Below are 24,086 nucleotides of genomic sequence, written 5' to 3'. Positions count from 1 at the left end.
TTGTTACAGCATTGTCAATGATACCACAGACAAGGGAAAGCACTGCACGTTATTTACGTCCCGACTGATTTATTTATTTACTGAATTAATTCTATTTATTGTCTTTAAAATGGCGAATAAGCTAGACATGACGAAAGAAGACTTGTATGGAATCCTTGGAGTTGAACAAGAGGCTACGGAAAAACACGTATAAAAATGTTTAACAAATACGTCATGTATTTTCGCGAGCAAAACGATTCGACAGTGTTTTACAAATTTGAGCAGATTGGAATGTTCTACTAATCATTATCGGAGTATATGAGTCATAATATGATATATATATTCAAAATATTAATGTAAATTTAACTGAATCTCATCTTTGGTTTTTAATGATTTTTTTAATATTTTTTTTGTGTAAAAAGTGCTGGAATTTTGCTGTTACAACAAAAATACAAGTTTGAATGTGCAGAACTTCTCACTATCATTTCAGATAACCAAAGCATACAGAAAACAGGCGTTGAAATGTCATCCAGACAAAAATCCTGATAACCCCAAAGCAGGTAAAGGCTAGGGTGAATGTAGTCCACCTAAATGGCCGTCAACAAGTCTTTTAACGATTTTTTAGCTCCACTGGCCGAAGGCCATGGAGCTTATGTCGTCACAGATTGTCCGTCGTGAGTGCGTGCGTGCGTGCGTAAACTTTTACTTTAAACGACATCTCCTCTGAAACTGATAAGCGGATTTTGACAAAACTTAACAGGAATGTTCCTTTGGTGGTCCTTTACCAAAATTGCTCAAATGGTTCCGGTCCATTGCACAATATATATATAAAAATAGCAAAATCTTTAAACGACATCTCCTCTAAAACGGTTCGGCAGATTTTGATGAAACTTGACAGTAATGTTCCTTGGGTGGTCCTTTATTAAAATTGCTCAAATGGTTCTGGTCCATTGCACAATATGGCCGCCACAGCTAAAAATAGCAAAATCTTTAAACGACATCTCCTCTGAAACGGATAGGCAGATTCTGATGAAACTTGACAGAATTGTTCCTTGGGTGGTCCTTAACCAAAATTGCTCAAATGGTTCCGGTCCGCTGCACAACATGGCTGCCAGGGCAAAAAAATAGAAAAACCTTTAAAGAACATCTTCTCAGAAACCGATGATCAGATTTTGATGAAACTTAACAGAAATGTTCCTTGGATGGTCCTTTATCAAATTTGCTTCAATGGTTTCGGTCCACTGCACAAGATGGCCCCCAGAGGTAAAAATAGAAAAACCTTTAAACGACTTCTCCTCAGAAACCGATGATCGTATTGCAATGAAACTTGACAGAAATGTTACTTGGGTAGTCCTTAACCAAAATAGCCCAAACAGTTCTGGTCTGCTGCACAACATGGGCACCAGAGCTAAGAATAGAAAAAAACGTTAAACTACATCTTCTCAGAAACCGATTATCAGATTTTGATGAAACTTTACATAAATGTTCATCGGGATGCCCTTTAAACAAAATTGCCCAAATGGTTCCGGTCCGCTGCACAACATGGCTGCGAGAGTTAAAAATAGAAAAACCTTTAAGGACTTCTCGTCCGCAGTCTTCACGAAAAACATTTTAACCTACTAGCCAGTTGGACTAGCATAATGGCATATTTTACTAGTCTGAATGACAATCTAGTAGTCCGACTATTTTGCCACATTATAAAACTGTATGCTTGAGGTAAATACCTATTTCAATTGAGCAGCTTGTGATGCTCATGCAGTGATAGGGAGTGACATCCTTCTGTTGGGAATAGTGCTCCTTGTTTTTCAGAACCTATGGGTACTATGTAAAAACAAAAGGCATCTTGCTTGAATAGACTGTAATAATATCAACATGGTTAGAAAAGAAATGCCATGCTTTAATAGCTTTGATTACATTTTACTACTGAATTACCTCCCTTTAATAGAAAAAAAAATAATGTCTTAATTTTTCACGTATAGCATCTTTAAATAATTTTTAAACAATAATAATTTATGAGTAAACATATAAGAATAAAGTTCTCACAAAAAGATCAATTTAAAAACCTTACATTTATACATAGAAAAGTATATATAGACTGAACATTAATTTTCGTTTAAGTGACATTCTGAAAGTTTATGAAACAGCTATTTTTAGTAACTTAAATGGCCGAAAAGTGTAAGTGAAACACCAAGTCGATTCTATCTCGTCAGTTCTTGTTCAGGTTAGATATTTGCTTCATAATCTATTCAGATTAAATGTTAACCGATGATCAGATTTTGATGAAACTTGACAGAAATGTTCCTTGGGTGGTCATTAACCAAAATTTGTTAAATGGTTCCAGTCCACTGCACACCATGGCTGCCAGAGCTAAAAAATAAAAAAAAAACTTTATACGACTTGTCGTCGAAACCGATGACCTTTTTCGATAAAACTTGACAGAAATGTTTGTTTGGTGCTCCTTTACTCAAATTGCCCAAATCATTTCGGTCCACTGCACAACATGGCAGCCAGAGCTATTAAAGTAAAATTTTTTTTTAAATAACTTCTCCTCAAAAATTGATGATTGTATTTCTATGAAACTTGACGAAAATGTTCGTTAGGTGGTCTTTGCTTGAACCTTTTGGCCAGTGGAGCACAGGCACTGATGTGCCTCTTGTTTAATATGGCAGACTCGTGACGTCCACCATCCCAGCAAAAAGTAGCAAGCAGTCCTTGCGCAGAGAATTCTCGCGGCCACAATTTTGAAATTAAATACATACTAAGTTATGTCAGTATGCCCAAAAAACATGTTAAGTTATCATAAAACACTTACAAGTGTTGATTGTTTATCAAGTATCCCGATATAGGTAAATCTGGGACAAATCTGACTGGTTGTGTACATGTATATAACGGTATTCATGACCCATAATATAATAATGTGAAAATAACAACTCTAATGACAAATTAAATCCAGTTCAGATCACTGTCGGATAAATGGTAAAATGGTAGAGAGTTGTAGCGTTACAGGGATTCATAAGAAATGTCAAAATAATAAAAAAGTATCCCTGATCGCTCATTATTGTAGCTAGGGTGAATGGTCATTCGCTTAAATTTCTAGTTTTTTTTTCCAACATGCATAATTTCTTTTTAGAAACTGATATATATATTTTTCTAGACATATATCGTAACATCAGGAATTTCAGTAAAATGTGAAGCTTGTCAGAAACTTAATTGAGATTTTAAGTTATTTAACTTGCAAAGTTTAATAAAGATTTCCTAAATAGGTAGGAAATGTATATTCTAAATTCTCATATATATCAATTAGAAAAATCCATCGAACAATGTCAGATGATTATATGACGCAACAATGTACTTAATTCTTCAATTTCAGCGGAAAAATTCCACAAGCTTACTCAAGCTCTAGAAATTTTGGTTGATGCTGCAGCAAGGGTATGAACTCTATTTTTTAATAATTCAGTTATCATTATGTTTTTTGAATAGATGTGGTTTAATGGCATTGTCCTAATGAAATTGAATACTAGTAAAACATTATTTGTACAGCCTGCTGGACTTATGACACACCTTGATTAAAATCTTTAGTCCCGATTCCATTCCTTTATGCTGGGTGCCTGACTGATATAGATGTTATAAACTGAAAATATACAACCTTTTATCTAGGCTGCCTATGACAAGATTTTAAAGGGAAAGAAGGAAGCAGAGTGGCGAAGGAAACAGTATGATTCGAAACGAAAGAAATTTAAAGATGGTATTTATTCATAATTGTTTACTTATAGGTCTTGAGAAGATTTTTAAAAATAAATAATATTGTTTTTGCATATTACGCATGTTGTGTAAAATGATTAAATAACTATTAATTATTAGTTTCTATTGAGCCTAAATAAATTTCTGATTCAGGATACCCGACCCTATCTACAAAATAATATTATGCGCCGACCCTACTGTTTTATTAGTTCGTTTCTTTTCAAAAAATAAATAAATTTGTGTGTGTTTGAATATGTAGTTTAAAAAGCTTTATTCTGAATATTAGTTTAACGCCATTCACCAATTATGTCAATGACATACTTACATAAAGCCTATCTGGTAATTAAAAAATAAAAAAGCCTACCTGGAAAAGATAAAATCCTGCCACACATTTATTTTTTTGGGCCATGGTTAAAATATTCTTGTTTTGTTATTCCAGACCTCTTTCTTAATTATTTAAGATTTCTAGTTTAGTTGTCTCAGACCCTTAGTTTGGTTGTTTCAGACCTGGAGGTTCGGGAGAAGGCCACTTTTGAGAAAAAAGAAGATGCAGTGGATGCTGCCAAGAGACTGCAACAAGAGGTGACACTCAACAATTAAACAATCATTCAATTATTATAAATGGAAATGGTCTAGGAGCTTGAGAAACTTTATTTTAATCCTGTTCAGGGGTTGTATTTACAAAGCATCTTCAGTTAGGGTTTTATCTTTCCCTTAAAAGTTGTCATTTTTCTGAATTAGACAGTTTTCTGTTTATTATATTTAATAAAATTATATAGTTCCTATAAGAAGAAAATAGTTTTCAATGAAATAATATTTCTTGGCTTGGTTGATGATTCCAAATTTTGCACTTTTTGTAATCTTTTTCTAAGATGCTTTGTGAATATGCCCCAAATGATCGATCTTTTTTTGTTCATCAATAGGGCGGTTCCCTTCAATACTTGCTTTGCCAGTGACCTTCAATACTTCCTTTGCCTATGACTAATAGCTTCGCTTTGCGAAAATATTCATCATCATGTATCATAATTACGACCTAAAAACATTTTAAAATTTCCGTGTTTTTTTTGTTCGATTTACCACATTGGTTTTGCTTAATTCTTAATCTTCTTAATTGTATACAGATAGAACGTTTGAGGAAGGAGGGGAATTCAATCTTACGTGAGACACAGGAGCAGTTAAGACGGGACTTGGAGGAGAGGCAGAACTCTGCTGCGGGTGGGGACAGCGATGAGGATTTGGAGGGAGAAGAACACACTGCTAAGATAAAGGTTAGGAGTAGAACATGTACATATATTTATAGTCTGCAGAATCTTGGTCAAATTTGATAGTTTACTAGAATGTGTCATTTTAGGTCTAAAAGTAGGTCACAAGGTCATAGTTCAAAAAGGCTTATTTGCATTATTAAGGTTATGATTTTAATCATGATCTTCATGGAACTTCATTAGAATGCTTAATGCTTATCAAATTTTTGAGACAATGTGATAAATGAATGTCAACAGTGAAAAAAAAGAAGAATTATCTTGTTTGATTTTAGGCAAAATGGAAGATCAAGAAAGGGAATGTGAGGGATGAAGGTTATACCAGACAAGAACTGGATGAAATGTTTTCAAAGGTATGCCTTTATTTGAGGAACGATCTTATCTTTAAGCTTAATGATATTCTTGAACTTACAATACCTTGTACGCTCATTGGTAAGATTGCCCCTGATTATACAATGAATGTCATAAGCATTCTTCCAAACTCATTTGCCCGTATCCATAAAGCTTTTATTGAATTTTTTTGACTATATGTAATTTTTGAAATTTTAAAAATGAATATTTTAAATACAGTCTAGTTTTCATCAAATTTATTCATATGCCTCTATTACTTGGTTCTTTTGCTTCGTTTTTTTTCATGGGTGTGAAAACATTGTTAGTCGACTTTAAATTCAACTTAAAAAACAACAACAATTTTTTCCACTTTGTTGAAAAACAATTCTTGGGTGTTTTATGAATATGGCCACTGAGCTCATTCTGGTAGGGACTCACTGGGTTTTATATATATACATGCCTATTTTGCAGTTTGATGTGTTCCACATTCTATTTTGCAGTTTGGTAATGTGCTGAATATCGTCGTATCAGTAAAGAAATCTGGGACGGCGATAATTGAGTTTTCTTCACCTTACACTGCGGTAAGTTGTAGAACTTACGAGGCAATGATTAAATTACAATATTTAGCTAGCCATTGGAACCAGGGCCATGTTACTGATGTTTGGAGTCAGAGTTTGAGACTCGGATTCAGAAAAACAAAATTGTTGTAAAAATGCCAAGACAGGAGCAAGGTGTAACAAATGGCTGTATCTGTTAACAAATGTGTACAATGATCTATATTATAAGTTATAACTTTTAATTATAACAGTATGAAACAATAATATTGAAAAGTACATTCAGTCAAACTTGTCTTAAGTGGCCACCTTTGTAGAAAGGTCAAATTTGGCTGCTTAAGACAGGTGAACTTACAAATCATGTGTAAACACCCTCAGGATGTGGCTATGAAGAATGTATCTGGAAAACCTGACTTCCCTCTCACTCTTAGCTGGTTGTCAGGGCAACAACCAGAAGACCGCCTTGGTAACCATGGTAACAGTGATTCAACAGAAACGAGGAAGGCAACTGGAACATCTGGAGCTGCCTCATTCCCAACAGGAGCTACCTCATTCACGTCTTTCTCTCAAACACAGGTACTTGCTGCCAATGTGCTTTAATTTGAAGAATATTATAAGATTTATTTGAAGGGTTTTAAAGAGTCCAGGTTTTGTCAGAGCCTTGTGTCCAGACTTTTTGTCATGCAAAATATTTAACCATGGCCATTATTCAAAATTAATTACAGATAATTGCATGAAACCTGATACACATTAATCTTTATGAAGCAAGTCAGACAACTCTGGCTGTATGTCTTTGTTCAGTAATTCCCCTGAGTAGACCTTGAAATAAAACGGGCAAGCATTGGCAAACTTTTGCTGTGCTCTTGTCTTTAATTTATGAATTTATACAATATTTCTGTATTGAACATTTGTTAATGATCAAGCATTGAGTTTAATGATCCAGTTTGAATTTCAAAATGTTGTTTTTTTTTACAGCCATTATTTTCTGATCAGCCCACACCTGATAACCGGGATTTTGAAAGTGTCGTGTTGATGAAGATGAGACAAGCTGAAGAAAGGAAGAGACTTATAGAACAGATGATGAAAGAAGATGAAGAGGGTTGAAAAAAAGTTGAAGGACTATATAATGATGATTTGCATGGGTTCAAATGAAAGTTGTACAACTAAATAGTTATGGACAGAGACAGTTGAAAGGAAAATTAGACAACTAAACAATTATTGATTTCGTGTTAAAATTGTGTGTTAAATGAAACGCATTGCCAAAAGCTAGTGTTTTGAAATGTACAGTACAGGATTGCTTGTAGCAGTCCTGCATCAGATGTTAATTGACTGCGATGATCAAGTGACCTCTAAGGTCGGTTTTACAGACTGATAGGCCTACTGTATGAATGAATATGAGTAAGTTGTATGAACATGAGCATTTTTCTTGAATGAAAAATATTTATAAAAAAGACAAACAATTCAATGTATACACACTGATTGTACATCAATTTATTTATAATGTTATATTTGAATAATTATGTTTCTTCAATCATTCTGAATAAAATTAGGTTTATCCAGTTAACTTATTGAAATCTGTGATTTCTCTGTATTATAAAATACATGTATTAATTTTAATAATTAAAAGAAATTGCTGTGTTTCTGAATTTTATGTCTCAGAAGGCTTTCTGTCACATTTTGTGTCTGTATAACTGTTAGGAATGATAACATGCAGAGTGAAGAGTCCAACAATGGGGAACAGGAGAAGTCGTCTAACATGGTGTCATACCAGATTTGAAGAAGTGATCTCATTTCTGGACTTAACAAGTATAGCAAATTAAGTTCTAAATTTTGTTAAAAGGCCACCTTTCGACATTTAATTTCGGCAACCATGTGAAGAAATTGCCTGAACCGAAAAAAAGAAAAAATAACATTTTTCAATTTTTTCTTTCCATAACAGGATAATTAGTAGTGTGTAGCCTTTATTGTAGGAAAATCAGAAAATGGTGATATAAAGCCTTTTTACAGATTTTATGACATGAGAAAATATCATACAAACAAAATGGCCGACGAAATTATTTTTGACTTGCTCCACTCGGAAATAGTGTCTCTTCTTTATCGTACAGCCGATAAGGACGATCAGGTATGCAACAATATCTTTGAATAAATATAAAACAATAATATATCAAGTGTTCAGTCTTGGGTTATTAAACAATCATTGCTTTTCGGAATAAATATATGCATGGAAGCGTTACACCTACAGCCGTAGTTATAGGGACTATCAATCATACTGTAAAATAAGAAATAGTACAACTAAAGCTATTCGGTTCTCTAAAAGGAAATACCAAAAAGGTGTAGCAGAAAGTTCAAAAACAAGTCAAAAATCGTTTTGGAGTTTTGTAAAAGGGGAGACAAATACCAGGAGTGGGATTGGTGATCTAAGAGATAAGAACGGTAACATTGCTACTGAAATTAAAGACAAAGCTAACATTTTAAATGATTTCTTTGCATCAGTATTCACGAGGGAAGATAACTCAGAAATTCCTAATTTTGAGGATAAGTTGGAAAAAGAAAATTTCATCTCGGATATTATTGTATCACCCCAGTTGGTGTTAAAACATTTAAAAGCTCTAAATGCTTCTAAAGCGTGTGGTCCAGATAACTGCCATCCTTTCTTTTTAAAGCAATGTGCTGAAGAAATATACATACCGTTGAGCGAAATATTTCAGAAGTCGGTTACCACCGGGATCCTACCATGTGATTGGAAACTAGCAAATGTAACATGCATTTTTAAAAAAGGAGACAAAACAGACCCAGGAAATTACCGCCCCGTGTCATTGACTTCTGTGATTTGTAAACTGCTTGAGAAAATAATTCGGCTTGTTATAGTTGAACATTTGTCACGTCATAAACTTCTGTCAGACTGTCAGTATGGCTTTCGTAAGAACAGAAACACTATTATCCAACTACTGTCAGTATTGGAGGATTGGACTGAAGCAGTTGACAATAATATTCAAGTTGATACAATATACCTTGACTTTAGAAAAGCTTTTGATAGTGTACCTCACCGTAGACTTCTCAAGAAAGTAAATGCATATGGTATTTCTGGACAAATTTTGAACTGGCTTGAGAACTTTTTAAATGGACGCAAACAAAGAGTAGTTGTTGATGGTCAAAAATCTGAGTGGAATCCAGTTTTGTCAGGAATTCCCCAGGGCTCCATACTTGGGCCGATTCTTTTCATAATTTTCGTGAACGATATACCGGATGTAGTTGGATGCCTCTGTAAAATGTTTGCAGATGACTGTAAAATCTATAAAAATATTCTTTCCGCAACTGATCAACAACAGCTTCAGGAAGATATTGACCGTTTATGTCAGTGGAGTAAGGACTGGTTACTGAAATTTAATATTAAGAAATGTAAAATTGTGTCATTTGGTAATGAAAAATTTTACAATGACTATAACATGATAGATGAGAATGGAAATGTTCACAAACTTGCAAGGGATATTTCTGAAAAAGACCTGGGTGTGCTCTTCACAAATAATTTGAATTTTGAAACCCACATTAATAATACAGTCAACAAAGTAAACAAAATCATTGGGCTTATTAGAAGGAAATTCACCTTCATGGACAAATCCTTGTTCTTAACATTGTACAAGTCTCTTGTTCGTTCCCACTTGGACTATGGAAATTTAATATACTTCCCATACACGAAGAAGTGTAAGCAAGTTCTGGAGAATGCGCAACGTAGAGCCACAAGACTAATACCTGAATTTCGTGGACTTTCCTATCAAGAACGATTGAAAGAACTGAATCTCCCAACATTGGACTACCGTAGAAAAAGATTTGACATGATACAAGTTTTCAAAATTATTCACGAAGTTGATGACATCAATGCAAGTGTATTTTTCAATTTTGCGGACAATAGTGGAACAAGAGGTCACTGTTTGAAGCTTGCAATGCCTAAAGCTCACAAGTCTATTCGATTAAATTCTTTTGGACATCGTACTATATCCATTTGGAACGGCCTTCCACATAATATTGTTACATGCAGCACCGTGAACAGTTTTAAATCACAACTGGATAAGTTATGGGCACACAAACGTTTTGATCTAAGTGATGTGTATTAATTTCATCAGCAAACAATCAGACTGGAGTAAATTTCAATATTTTCATTGATAAACAAAATCAGATCGGAGTGGAGATTTGCATAGAAGTAGTCTAAAGGGATCAACTAGCATAAAGGGCTAAACATTTCCCTAGAAGACACAAGGTAGGTAGTATTGAGCTGAATTTGCCATCTCCAGGCCTTCCAGCGTTCCTACTTTTTCCTACTTTTTTAACAGCTTCCTACTTTTTTCTAAAAAACTCCTACTATTCCTACTTTTTTGAAAATAAAGTCCGCAAAAATATTAAAATTGATCTTTGTGCTAATTTTATTTGCAGAAAATGAACAAAAAATGTCAAACTGGCTGGTTTCTGTTGTTGAAAGGTGTGGCAACATGTTCCACTTTGACGTGCATCATCTTTTCACCCACACAGTTCAGCAACAGAAACCGACCAAGCATCATTCACTAAAATATTCAATGTGGCATATAGAAAGGTATGATTTTGCATTAAAAACATCTCCTCTAGGTAAGTTTATAGGTATTAATAATTGCATATTTAAGGGTGATACTATTTCCCGGTCTCTCCTCGTAAAATCCGGTCTCATCCGGTCTCATAATTCCCGGTTCATAACTTAAGGCCCCAGGCAACGGATTGTGTTGCTGATGTTTATAACACCATTTTGACAATCTTATTTGTTTTTATATGTGACAAAATGGTATAAAATATATGAACATTATGTCTTAATTTATGCAATCTGTTATAGGTCTACACTATTTATGCAATTCGTGTTAAAGGTGTAGAGAAAGATGCGATGGCAGTACAAATGCTCATGTTTTTTGCCTTAAAGATTGAGGACGGCTAGAGTATGAAGTAACTTAGAATTGCACCTTTTAAATTATGTTATGTCAAAGTTGTTTATTGTTCTTCCTTTTTTGTTTACCCCCCCCCCCCCCCCCCCCCCCCCTTCCCCTCCCTCCAGACATTATATTTTTTAAGCATTAATGATTACAATTGAAAAATTCCATGTTTGCATATCCGACTCATATCGATACGATACGATATGTTTATTGCGTAAAACATTATACAATGTTCATAGCATGTAAACAAGTAAATCAATGAATGGAGAAAAAGTACAAAAACACATTTTCTGGAGCTAATAGTTGCAATGTTATAACATCCTATTATAGTAAGTATGCGTGTGCTTAGACATTAAAGCTACTAGATGAATAGTATTAATTGAAGTTGTGCCATTCTTAAGTAATCAACACATTATGTCTCCATTTTTCGTTTATAATTTTGTGCTATTCGCTAACATTGAATACATTTGAATACCTTCGTCATTATTACACAACTTCAGCCGAATATATTTTATTTGTCAACTTGAAGTTTGCAATAAAACTCTAGCTGTTTAAGAAATCTGATGCTGATTATTTTATTTATTTTTGAATTTGGTTATATGTTATAATCGTATTATTTTTAATCAAGCTTATAAGAGTCTTTGCATAACAATCATTTATTCTATAAAATTGTCTTTATAATAAACAACAATATTTTTAGGGTATGAACAGAACAGTAGCCGTGCTTGTGTAATAAAAAACTGGCTAATCCGTTCATCATGCCCTTAACAAGGGACATTCGCTAATCTCTGACACGCGTTGCATAACGCATTTACACCTTTCATGGTATGACATTATTGTGTATTGTCATAAACCTGTTATAAAAAGTTCCTTGGCAAAATAAAATGATAATGAATAAACTTCTGAAATATTCGGAAGGCTATTTTACAAATGAAATATAACTTACAAGATACAAGAATCTTTATTTAAAGTCGTCATGATCGGTGGAACTACGATGCTCCTAATTTATAAAAAGTAACAAATCTCAGCTTTTAAAAGTTCCACGACTTCTATAACAACCAAATGTACATGCCTGTGGTGTCTCTGAAACTGCTAATGCTGTGGATTCTTGTTTTAAGAATGGCTATGTAAATACAAATGTCAATTTCGTTGTAAATGAAATAAGGGAACATCTAGTCAGCTGTCTAGAAAATAAAAAAAAATCTGTTTCATAAAGAAAATGAAAAATCGCGATCCCTATGAATTTCAAATTAAAACATTCTGTTCATGTGAAATGCCAGAATTCGTCGATAATTTAGTTATTTGCGAAAATAGAACATGCAGGACAAGATTCCACATGAAATGCGTCGGAATAAAAATTAAAATTAGACGATCAGTTGGCAGAAATACATAAGGCAACTGGTCGTGGAAGCGCATCTGCTGCAACAAAATCAATAGTTAAACAAAAGAAAAATAATAAAATTCCTGAAGTACTGAGTTAACTTACAAATTTGATTTACATGTAGTCAAGCATTGTTTCTTTTTGTATTACTATTATCAATAGTATACTTATAACTGAATTTAATATGAAAAAAAACCACACACATACACACACAATGTGTTTGTTATTCATGACATTAATTTTAGTACATGTGCATAGTTCATGTTTTTATCTTTGCCTAAATTTATTATATGTTATATTGATATAAAATATGAAATAAATGGTGACATAATTATCATCAAATATCTAATGTTTTAATCAACTGTAATCTTTTGTAATCCTATTACCCCCCGCGGTCATTAACACCTTTTTGATCACATGCCCGATAGCTACTATAAAATTTGGAAAACAGAGACCGGAGGAGACCGGGACCGGATGAGACCGGGACCGGGAAATAGTATCGCCCCATATTTAACCAAAAATATTCCTACTTATCCTACTTTTTGTAAAAAATATTCCTACTATTTCCTTCTTTTCTGTCAGAAAACCTCCTACTTTTTTCCTACTTTTTTGTTAGTGGCTGCTGGAAGGCCTGCAGCTCTAGAATACAGAAGGTTGTGAGGTGATCTTGTACAAGAATTTTAAATGATACATCACATCAATGACATAGACTTAACTACTTTGTTTACCTTATCAACCAACACATCAAACAGTGGACATCATAATGCACCAGTCAATTGTAACCACGGCCTCCCCAGGTCCTGGGAATAGTGGGGACTTTGACCTATGGTCCAGCCAACCCCGGGTAAAATCTTCGCCTTGCGGGGACAAACGGAAGGTCAAATTCTTGCGAAATGCCCCGCACCCCAGGGGGCCTAAGTAAGGCAAATTCCCGCTATAGTTTGCGAAAAGACACAACCACCGCATTCACCCGGCACTGCAGGGCCTCCTGAGAAGTAAAAACACGGCCCATTTCCCAAGTTATCCCCGGTATACCCCGAACCTGGGGGGGCCGTGGTTTCAATTGACTGGTGCATTCCAAGATACAGAAACAAAGAGTTAATAAGAACATTTGTCTAAACTCGTTCGCCCATAGAGTCATAAACAATTGGAATGCTTTAACAGTAGATATTGTAAATGCAAAAAATGTGATTATTTTTAAGCTAAATATGCTGTGGGAAGCAAAGAGATTTACTCTTGAAAATGTGTACTGATTAGATCCAAAACAAGAAACTTTTAAAAATATGCCAAACCGGACTGGAGATAACGCAAAAACAGACATCGAGGGGAAAGACAGGCCTTCGGGGCCTAACAGTTTCCCTCAAGAACCAGTTTTAAAAATTCGGGTTTGTTCATCCAAAAGTCTTATTTGGATGACTTAGACAGATTAAAAAATGGCAAATAGCAAACCCCATGTTCAAGAACAGTTTAAGCAAATCCTCTGGGGAAGTCTCCAAAAATATATGGTAAAATTTCAATAGTCAGCCAATCAGTGCAGTGTTGGGGAATGGCTGTATTGTCCACTGTTTATTTTGAAATGTCATAGAATGATAACATTTTTTTGTGAATTTGCAGGACCAGTGTATAAACAAATTAGAATCACTTGGGTTTCGAATTGGACAAAGCTTAGTTGAAAGGTTTGTGGAAACAGTGATTAATTAAAATCAAATATTATTTAAAAAAATTAAGGAAATGACTGAAGAAAAAAATGTTAAAAGCTGCGCTCTCACACAATGAACATTTTGACATTTTTTTATTTTTTGTCTGGAAGGAGCAATTTTTGCATAAATATCTGCAAACCAGTGATAAAAGACTGCTGACAAAAGATCAGATCACAGATTTCATATTTCCATTCCAAAATTGATGTTTTATGCATTTTTAGCTCGACTATTCAAAGAATATGGAGAGCTATACTACTCACCCAAGCCTCTGCGTCGGCATCACCCCTTGGTTAAGGTTTTGCGTGCAAGCACACATAGGTTAATATCTCAGCAACTACTTGAGGTATTGCATTGAGACTTTATACAATGGTACTCAACCATCCAACCTACTTAATTAACCAAATTTGGTAACTCTACTTTGCATTTAATGCCAAAAATAGGCCTTTAATATTTGACTTAGAAATTCTGGTTAAGGTTTTGCGTGCAAGCACACATAGGTTAATATCTCAGCAACTACTTGAGGTATTGCATTGAGACTTGATACAATGGTACTCAACCATCCAACCTACTTAATTAACCAAGTTAGATAACTATAGTTTGCATTTAATGCCAATAATAGGCCTTTAATATTTGACTTATAAATTCTGGTTAAGGTTTTGCGTGCAAGCACACATAGGTTAATATCTCAGCAACTACTGGATGTATTGCATTGAGACTTGATACAATGGTACTCAACCATCCAACCTACTCAATTAACCAAGTTAGATAACTATAGTTTGCATTTAATGCAAATAATAGGCCTTTATTATTTGACTTAGAAATTCTGGTTAAGGTTTTGCGTGCAAGCACACATAGGTTAATATCTCAGCAACTACTTGAGGTATTCCATTGAGACTTGATACAATGGTACTCAACCATCCAACCTACTTATTTAACCAAGTAAGATAACTCTAGTTTGCATTTAATGCAAATAATAGGCCTTTATTATTTGACTTAGAAATTCTGGTTAAGGTTTTGCGTGCAAGCACACATAGGTTAATATCTCAGCAACTGCTTGAGGTATTGTATTGAGACTTGATACAATGGTACTCAACCATCCAACCTACTTAATTTTTCAATTTGCATTTAATGCAAATACTTGCCTTTATTATTTCACTCAGAAATTCTGGTTAAGGTTTTGCATGTAAGCACACATAGGTTAATATCTCAGCAACTACTGGATGAATTGCATTGAGACTTTATACAACCACCCAACCTAATTGAATAATCAAGTTAGATAACTGTGTTTTGCAAATAATGGCCCTTTATTATTACACTTAAAAATTCTGGTTAAAATTTTGCATGTAACCACATTTATGTTAATATCTCAGCAAATACATCATGTATTGCATTGAAATCTAATCTAACAGTGATCCATGCATGTTTGGCCAAAACTTTTCAATCCTTACACTGAAAAGCGGCGGAATAGTCGAGCGCGCTGTCTCTGTGACAGCTCTTGTTTTTGAACCGTTACGCCTAAAAAACATTAAATTTGGAATGGAAATATGAAAATCTGCAATCTGATCTTTTGTCAGCAGTCTTTCATCATTGGTTTGCAGATATTTACGCAAAATTTGCTAATTCAAAAATTTGGAAGAAGTTGGAAAAATGGTAAATCTGTGAGGAAGCAGCTTTAAGTCACTAGTCAGGGTCACACTTTCTCTTCATAGAAAATAAAATCAAGAGTATTGTTTAAAGAAAAGACACGTTATAAAATATTCACTTTTAAGACTATTCTCATTGAAGTTTTAAAAATAAGAAAAATCTTGATCATGTTGACATTAACCATTTCAGGTTTACAAAAGACACAGCTAGATTTAAGGATGACCTGGACATTATGAAGTTCATTTGTAAAGATTTTTGGAGTGTTGTATTCAAGAAACAAATTGACAATCTACGAACAAACCATCAGGTATTTAAAAAGTCTGTTTTGCTTACTTCTTTCCAAGATAAAGATGGCACAGATCGTTTAAATATAATCGTAATAATACTTAAAGATTAGTGTTCGATAACCAGATAAATTGATAATCGAAGGAAAGTGTTCAACCATAATTGATCAAATAAAAAAAATGAAAGTGTATTTCCATACTAGAAATACACATAAGTATGCAAATTTATGATGATTTCAACATTTTTTATGTCATACATTTCAAAATTATCTCAACATTTTGAATGACAAAATAAATAAATTCTACATGAATAATGTTTCTGCGCATCTAAAGCACTAATTTTGATATTATTAACCTATTATTATATGATATGATAATAGGTTAATAATAATTTATATCCCTTTTAAGTAAAATAATACAGTTCAATGCAAATGAACTATTGATGATCATAATTGAATACCACAAATGTTGTGTGTCATTGTCAATAATTTGATTTTATTTGATCAATGCACAATCACTTTTTTAGATAACAGATTAGACATAAGATATCAGTTTGAATAAAAAAGGGGCTTATAAAAATGGTGCAATGAATACATATGTAATCTGGTATTTACAGGGCGTGTATGTTCTGCAAGACAACAAGTTCAGGTTCCTCACCCAGATGTCCAACGGCAAACAGTACATGGAGATTTCTCCTAGGGTAGGTAGTCATCTGACTTGTCCATGAAACTTGATAATGATGAGTAGGATTTTTTATTTTAGATATAAATGTAGGTATTGTTAATTTGTTATAGCCTCTGTGGTCTCAGTGTTGCACAAAATCTCAAGTGCTGGCTGTAGATAAAAAACAGCTTTCCAAGTGGTTGGCTTAAAAGCCAACCGAAGAATAGAAACTACGTATGAAAGCTTAGAAATAAGAAAGACTTATATTGCAGAGGAGAGTATAAAGGTGAAGCGTCAAGAGTTCAATTAAATAAAATATTTTTAAATAATTAAGTACATCTTAAACCGTTGTTTCAAACCTTGTTATACATACTGCAGATCACAAATTTATCCATTAACATTCCAGACCAGTAAAGATTTGAAAATAAACAAAATTGATGTTAACAAAGTTGAACTTTAGCGAAGTTGTGAACAGTCCATCCAATATTTAACAAATTGCTTTATCAAATTTAATCTTAAAAATCAAATGATTTTTATGTTAGTTTTGTACATTGACCAACTTAAAGAACACACATGAAACAAGCTGTATTACAGAAAGGCTAGATAAAGTACAAAATGTATGCAATGTAACTGATTCTGAATATCAGTGTTTTAAGTATTCATGTCTTTGTTTCCAACAGTTTCTTGCTCTACCGTGTGGAATTATTCGTGGGTCATTGGCAAATATTGGTGTAACATCCGTGGTCACAGCTGAAGTCAGCGCCATGCCTTCATGTATGAACCTGTTGTTTGTAATCGTATACTCCTAGTCTTCACTTGTCATAGTCAACATAAATGTACTTACTCTAATCATGATTGACTTCCATTTCCATATAGTTTATAATCAAACAATATTTTTCAATGGATGAATTTTTTTTTTTATAGTGGCATTTAAAGTGATTTCATTCTACCATAAAATGTTTAATATAAATATTATTTAAAAGATATTGTTTTGTCTATTTTGAAATTTATTGTTTTGAAAGTGGAAGATTCTCACAATATCTGCTATAAATATTATAAAAGTAGCTTTAAATCATGATGGCAGCTGTGCTTCTAAATGCGTTTCTTTTTGATAAATTTCAGGTAAATTCCAGATACAGCTTCAGAGGACTTGATGAGAACACTAAGGATGTGAAATTTGGGGACATACACATTTGGAAACTTGAGTGATTCCAAATCCTGTGATAAAAAATACCTTCTTTTTTAAATCTAATTTCCAGAACAGTGTGATGTCAGTATCCACTTTGCACTGAACTTGTGGAATAGTTATAGTGGGAAAGGGATATGTTTTATCCTTTGCTGATGTATAAACTCACATTAAAAACTCTGGTATACTTGTATTGTATTTCACATGTTTATGTTATTATTATTTGTAAAGAAGACATTGTTAAGTCTTCTGAATATTAGTATCATTAATTTTGCCTGAAAAAAGCCAATAAGAATGGCATCTAAATTTAACACTCAAAACTTGTGTTAGGATTTATACATGTGTTTGTGCAATATGTTAAATAAAATGTGTATCTATTGTTAATGTTTATTTGGTTAGTGAGTTGCGTGTACATGTTGTTGTTTTTGTATATTTAATGCCCAAGATGTCGGTTGATGGAAAAATGCCTTTTGATTGTAATGCATTATCATGTTTAAATCATTTGTCTCTTATGATTAAAAAAAAACAACTTACGAATTGTGTACAGATAAAGCATGGGGAATTTGTAGTCAAGTAGCTACTAATTAGAAAAAAATATAATGGCAAAATGTTTTTTATCCATACACTAATCATGTCGTTTGTCAGCTAGAAGCTCACTCAAAATGTGCATGATTTTTATACCTTTACATTGATGACTTCATTACAATAACTTAAAAGATTATTAAGTGTTCTAGCTCATCAGTTTTTTTTCTTTTAACAACGCCTGCGATATTTGTCATATTCTTATTGTAGTACATGTAGTTCAAACACTCACTTTGGCCATAACTCCAAAAATGATATTCAACTGAAACATGGCACACGTGTTGCCAGAGACAAGACGCTAATGTATGGTAAAGCACATAGCTATGACTTAAATAATTGTCTCGACTGAAAAACGAAGCTACCTCGCAATGATAAACAATAAGGTCTGTAGAGCCTTTTGCGACGCAATTCTATAGAGATTAAAAATCGGCTTTTCTATGTGATTTAGAACTATCATTACTGTGGGCCGTTTTGATTAAGGATTTTAGTCGCAACCTTAATAATCTTAAATCTGTATAAACGGCACAAATGGCGATACAATCATTTCCCCCCCCCTCAAATATGTTTGTATTTAATTCTTAAACATGTTTAATTCACTCAAATATGTAGCAAAATAATGAAACTGCTTCTTAGATAATATGAATTTACGGCTGAAATCGACGAAGATCTTTATTTAACGGTCCCCTTGGTGGTAACCAGTGCTTATCCTCGACAAAGCTCCAATTGGGATCGAACCCGGACACACATACCTTTGTAATGACAACCACCAAACCATAGTTGTCAATATCACGCCTCCAACATAAATGACGCAACGCCATTCGTCCAGGACTGGTTAGCAGTGACCCTATATTTTCCCATATTGGGTCACCAAATTTATATCATACCAAAATGGCGTCTATTTTCCGATTCCGGTGAATATTCCGATGAATAAATGAAACATTTAAACGTGTTAACAGGTTGTCGACGTGATATATACGTTACTTGGTTACGTTACGTAACTTATATTATCGATCAGGGATGATAATTTGATTATAAACCTATTGAGAAGGAATCCTAGACCGCTAATAAATCTGAAACAGATTATGTATTTAATATTATTTGTTTTTATTTTAAATATGGTAAAATGTATGTTCTAAAATTTATTGGAGCCTCTGTATAACATTGTCTTTATTACATACCTCAACATTTTCATGTTGTACATTGGAAATGAGAGATTAAAGGTACATGTATTGACCTGACTTGACCCTTGCCCTCAAATCTGTATATATATATTATAAAATATGTTTGACCATCCTTGACCGAAACTGCCACAGAACAAGCAGGATATTATAAATATCTAGGAAAAGAACCCTATCTTTTGCTGTTCAAATTTATTTAAACATCGTGACAAAGAACACAAGTTATCAATCATGCTTACGACGTCCATAATAGATACCCTGAAAACGTACTATACGTCGCTTGATAAGTTTGGTCGTTGAAGTCAACGTTTTTAACAAAGATCTCGTCGCCGGCATTTACATTTAACAGGAAAGATTGTGAAGCCTGTGCAAACTGCCTATGCTCGCCATGAATGTATGAAACAGGATTTCCGTTGTGCATGATTTGAGCGTGCATAGAGTAGGGTAAGTATGGATGCAACAGTGTAACTGTAAAAAAATAAACACCAGCAACGGGCGCGATGAAGCTGCCAAGACTCGAATGGTAGCCGTGCCCAGTGTTCACAAGAACACTGTCAAATATGATGATTTCATTACGATCTACGTTGATTTGATCGTGTCCCAGGAAAGCTGAGAATGCCACGAGCGTCTCTGGAATTGAACGTCTTCCTGGAAAGAGTACATATTCTTTATTATTAGTTTCAAACAGTGAAATTATCCGTTTGATGCTTTTCACCGTTTTATATCATATAAACGTCAGCGCGCACATGTCGGGCCGCTTATTTGAGAAACAGACTAAGAAAAAACAATTCAATTGTATAAAGTCTGCTTTTCTCATCCCGAAATGGTCATGGCCAAAAGTTTTACCAATGAGGTTATTCAAACACCTTTTATTATCAATACAAAGTATAAATTGAACCGGTATTAATTACCCATCCTTGACATTTCTTTAGCAGTATTTTCCTCATCCGATTCTTCTATTTCCAAACTGTCGGATTGCGATGAATCGGAGTTACCGCCTTTAGAATCCTGTGTTTTTCGTTGTTGACTGGCGTCGAGCTCCGCAATTCTAGCCTGCTGCTGGGCAACCGTGTCCCGCAGTTTCTCGATTTCTTCTGCCTGGCCATCGAGTCGTTCATTCAAGGTTTGCTCTGTAATTAAGCATTTAACCCTCTCTAGGAAAAGTTAGAGAAGGTTGCCTATATCCTTGACAGTGATCTCCCCTAAGAAGCAGAATAGACCTCTGCCATGACTGGGAGTAAGATTACATGTATTATTGGTCCCAGGCCATGATGAGCGAGTACAGCTGGATTTCAACTCCAGTATACACATTTTCTTGTTCCCTCTTTTTGACAGATTTTATCAAATTTGAATTTATCTTAACGTGCATTGAGGTTAAAATACATTTTTTAATCAAAAAGAATTTACAATATTTTCCTCTGGTCACGTGATTGCATGGTGGAAGTGGTTAATCTACTGTAACGGATGTAACACTGCGTTGAGTTTGGTAAGTTGCCTGCTTGCTTGTGTTTAGGATGTTTATTATTTTAACATCGGTATCTTTAGTTCCATAAATTTTCAATTAAAGTCCCATCTGGTGATCAGATGACCGTAAAGGCGTGCACGGGAATAAGTAACGTGCTAGCAAAACCGTATGGAAGGTAACTCTGTATACCACTCACCCCTGTTCGTCACATCAATCAGCCGTCTCTCCATATCTGCGTACCTCACATTATTCACAGCCTCGCGCCTTTCCATTTCTTCAAACCTCCGTAGAATTTCTGCATCACCCAGTCCTTGACATATGCCGCTGCATAACAATACCAAAAGAGACCGAACTATTAGCATGTTTCGAATTCGTTCCATGTGCGATTCTTCTAATGAACAGATCTATGTATGTGCAACCCTTATCTACTAGCATTAAGAGCGATATCAGGAAACTTTTGACCCAAATAAAACGTCATAGGAAAGTACATTAGTTTGCTACGGTGACACGAAGGTGACATCCGCAACACTTTATTTATATTTTGGCCACATCTTAGAAAGTTGAGGCCACAACTTAGTCAATTATGGCCAACACTTAGTAACTAGTGGCAACAATTTAGTAACTTGATGCCACAACTTATTCAGTCGTGGCCTTAACTCAGTAACTTGTGGCCGCAATTTAGTTTAGCCAATCAAAACAGCTGTCATCTGCGACTCTTTATGGTTATTACCAGTGTTAGTACGGTACAATGGATACCCCGGATATTTCGCCTGCACATGCCGGCTTTATTTAACAAGTTACTAAGTTATGGCGACAATATAAATGAAGTGTTGCGGATGTCACCTCTGTGCCACCGTAGTATGCCTTTGTGTTCTTATATTTGTTCAACAACGAATTCGACCTTTTAATATTGTCCTTCTATTAAAGTGCGCTATGCACTTGTTAAAGTTTGTGCCTACGGCTTGATCCCGCAACGTCTCTCAGCGTTATTTTATATTGAATTTCGATGCCAAAGAGGGAAATTGACCCCACTGGCTGGTAGCTAGGACACGTCAAGTAATTTTGAAGCAAGAATAATGAGAGTGCCGCGATTAATGAACTCTGGATGGTACCGCAGCGGCGACATTTCGTGAAGAAGGAAAGGCGGCCCTCTTGTAGAGCAGACCCGGTGGATTTCATCGAGACTCCACAGGCTACATAGAAGTCGTGCTCAGCATTCACAAGAACGCCTGTCAAATATATTGCTCAAGGAAAAAGTCACAAAAGTAAGAGCTTGAATTCTGCCGTGAAAAAAAACACGCTCCAGTATAAAAATGGGGGTCATTCTGTACCTGAATTGTGTCAATTTGTACAGTTTTTATCGAACTAGGACCAGGTCATTCAGTACCTTAACTATCCACTTGTACAGATATTTCGAACTAGAACCAGGCCAATAAAAACTAATATACAAACAACGAAATTATTTTAATTCAAAAGTTCACATGAGCTTCGCAACATTCCACCATTATTGTGATGCATTCAATAGTAGATGCACCTAATCTTATGGAAGGGGATGTCCGTCATTTCGTCGGCACGTTCCCGACGGTAATCCCACAAGTAGTGGTCGATGAGGATGGAGTTCACCAGAAGATCTCCACTCCCAGTATGGTTCTGACCCACAGACCGGTTATTACCATCGGGCTCGTCCCCTCCTCTGAGCTGGGCGCCCAGATTCCGTCGGGTCTCCTCGTTGACCAGCTCCGTTGCCCAGATACTGCAGCCCCGGATTTCCACCTCGTAACGGTCACCTAGCGGACAACAACAACAACAAATTCCGGTAATTTTAAAGGTACTTCCACGTTTTATAAAAGAGTCATTCATCGAACATTTTAATTACATATGCAATGTCCATAAACCGCGTAGTTGCAATACGAGTTCTGTTGTCAGTAAAATTTGAAACTATGATAGAAAATCTTGAAGCATATTTCGGCAAAAGCCCCCGGTAAATGTTCATTCTGATAATTAAGGATTGATTCTTCTTTTTCGTGCGTTCATGCGGCATGAACGCCCGGCCGCGATTTTGCAATTTCATTAACGCGCTTGGAAAATTACATATGCATGAGCCCATTCTTTCTTGCCAAACTCCGCCTAAAGAGGTCACAAAAGGTCGTCCGGTTTATAAAAAGGACGCGATTTTAATTGTACAAAAAACCTGGTGCGAATGCAGATATATAAAAATCTGTAACTTAATGTTTGTTGTTTGTTATAATGATAAAAAAACATATTAAATTTGAACACATTTTGCAAATTCAAAAATAAAATGTGTTGGAAAATCCCTTTCATAGAAATGAGACTGAATCTCCTAAACCTGGTAAGAATTACCGTCCTTGACCTTTTAAATGCTTTAAGCAAAAGACACCCCTGTACGAAGAAGACCTGAAAAGCGATATCAATGTATCCGCGATGATTTACTTAAACAAGTAAACCAAATACTTATTTTTGTATACTAAACACCCTATTTACGCGACACAATTTATTAAGACTATATTTCTACAAATAAAGAGGATAAATGTGATTCTTTTTATTTTTATTTTGAGGCCTTGAAGACCCTTTCTATTAGCCCCGTAAAGGGGCCATGAGATCGAGGCCATCCTCATGGGCCCTTAATTCATTTATAAATGAGAATCTATTACGTGTTTATATTAAGGCCTATTTTCTCAAGCCTTACTTAAACGTTGTAATGTCAAATGAACCAACCTGACTTCATCATGCTGTCTTTCTTCAGGTACTCCATCAACTCAGGCGAGTACTCTAGAACCCCGAAGAAAAGTAGCGCCTGTGGTATCCGGTAGTCTGCGAACATGGTGATCGTGTCGATATCCCTGAACTCGCCGAACCCTTGCCCCTCAAAACACGCCCAGATGTCCGCTATCAGGATCTGTACCCGCTTGTATATCGCTACAGTTTTCCCGCAGAACTCTGTCACGTCCCTGAAAAGTATTTTTCAAGTATTTCAAATAGCTTTTTACAGGAGCACGATTCATATAAGAATATATCACTGAAACATGAAGGGTAAGATGAGAGCGTAATTTGGACTCGTGCAGTCGATTGTTCCGCTTAATAAGTACATCAACTGAAAGAACGCAAATACAGGTACTCGTACTCATTGGTTGCTGAAGTGGCATAGCAAGCGACTTTCTTGGTTGCTCAAT

General features: G+C 34.9%; 4 protein-coding genes across 5 annotated transcripts in view; 2 read left to right on the top strand and 2 right to left on the bottom strand.

Moving 5' to 3' along the window:
• Positions 1-30: 30 nt before the first annotated feature.
• LOC128209740 (dnaJ homolog subfamily C member 17-like) lies at positions 31-13,873 on the top strand. 2 transcript variants are annotated; one of them, XM_052913922.1, is made up of 11 exons: positions 31-187; positions 470-539; positions 3,350-3,408; positions 3,637-3,724; positions 4,226-4,302; positions 4,842-4,988; positions 5,255-5,332; positions 5,810-5,890; positions 6,242-6,439; positions 6,857-7,985; positions 13,808-13,873. In XM_052913922.1, the coding sequence occupies exons 1-10, from the start codon at positions 110-112 to the stop codon at positions 6,965-6,967; spliced, it is 987 nt and encodes a 328-aa protein (XP_052769882.1). In that variant the 5' UTR covers positions 31-109; the 3' UTR covers positions 6,968-7,985; positions 13,808-13,873. The 2 variants fall into 2 exon arrangements, with proteins under 2 accessions (XP_052769882.1, XP_052769881.1); XM_052913921.1 differs by having other exon boundaries at positions 6,839-7,985.
• On the top strand, positions 13,477-17,693 carry LOC128208572 (trafficking protein particle complex subunit 6B-like). Its single transcript, XM_052912128.1, has 5 exons — positions 13,477-13,578; positions 13,808-13,869; positions 15,727-15,844; positions 16,438-16,521; positions 17,607-17,693. Exons 1-5 carry the CDS (start codon positions 13,477-13,479, stop codon positions 17,691-17,693), a joined length of 453 nt encoding a protein of 150 aa, XP_052768088.1.
• Positions 17,694-19,605: 1,912 nt separating this feature from the next.
• LOC128207144 (caprin-2-like) lies at positions 19,606-21,286 on the bottom strand. The gene is made up of 3 exons (XM_052909918.1): positions 21,092-21,286; positions 20,342-20,560; positions 19,606-20,078 (listed from the first exon to the last, which is right to left on the bottom strand). The coding sequence occupies exons 1-3, from the start codon at positions 21,273-21,275 to the stop codon at positions 19,666-19,668; spliced, it is 816 nt and encodes a 271-aa protein (XP_052765878.1). The 5' UTR covers positions 21,276-21,286; the 3' UTR covers positions 19,606-19,665.
• A 1,074-nt stretch (positions 21,287-22,360) lies between these two features.
• The window catches only part of LOC128209506 (queuosine salvage protein-like), a 4,330-nt gene continuing 2,604 nt past the window's right edge, over positions 22,361-24,086 (bottom strand). The window contains exons 4-5 of the mRNA XM_052913553.1: positions 23,632-23,864; positions 22,361-22,682 (exon numbers count right to left, since the gene is read on the bottom strand). Coding sequence (XP_052769513.1) covers positions 22,414-22,682; positions 23,632-23,864 — 502 coding nt within the window. The 3' untranslated portion in view covers positions 22,361-22,413. The remainder of the gene's footprint in view (positions 22,683-23,631; positions 23,865-24,086) is intronic.

The sequence above is a fragment of the Mya arenaria genome, chromosome 11 (genome assembly GCF_026914265.1).
Source record: "Mya arenaria isolate MELC-2E11 chromosome 11, ASM2691426v1".
In the NCBI taxonomy this organism is placed as follows: Eukaryota; Metazoa; Mollusca; class Bivalvia; order Myida; family Myidae; genus Mya; species Mya arenaria.
This window is presented reverse-complemented; position numbering and strand designations above follow the sequence as displayed.

Coding starts and splice junctions, on each gene's coding strand:
- LOC128209740 (XM_052913921.1), top strand. CDS start 110: ATGGCGAATAAGCTAGACATGACGAAAGAAGACTTGTATGGAATCCTT. Junction 3,409..3,636: donor TGGTTGATGCTGCAGCAAGG/GTATGAACTCTA, acceptor CCTTTTATCTAG/GCTGCCTATGACAAGATTTT. Junction 6,440..6,838: donor CGTCTTTCTCTCAAACACAG/GTACTTGCTGCC, acceptor TTTTTTTTACAG/CCATTATTTTCTGATCAGCC.
- LOC128208572 (XM_052912128.1), top strand. CDS start 13,477: ATGCCAAACCGGACTGGAGATAACGCAAAAACAGACATCGAGGGGAAA. Junction 13,579..13,807: donor AACCAGTTTTAAAAATTCGG/GTTTGTTCATCC, acceptor GTGAATTTGCAG/GACCAGTGTATAAACAAATT. Junction 13,870..15,726: donor GGACAAAGCTTAGTTGAAAG/GTTTGTGGAAAC, acceptor TAACCATTTCAG/GTTTACAAAAGACACAGCTA.
- LOC128207144 (XM_052909918.1), bottom strand. CDS start 21,275: ATGGAACGAATTCGAAACATGCTAATAGTTCGGTCTCTTTTGGTATTG. Junction 20,561..21,091: donor GATTGATGTGACGAACAGGG/GTGAGTGGTATA, acceptor GCTTAATTACAG/AGCAAACCTTGAATGAACGA. Junction 20,079..20,341: donor TAAAGAAATGTCAAGGATGG/GTAATTAATACC, acceptor TACTCTTTCCAG/GAAGACGTTCAATTCCAGAG.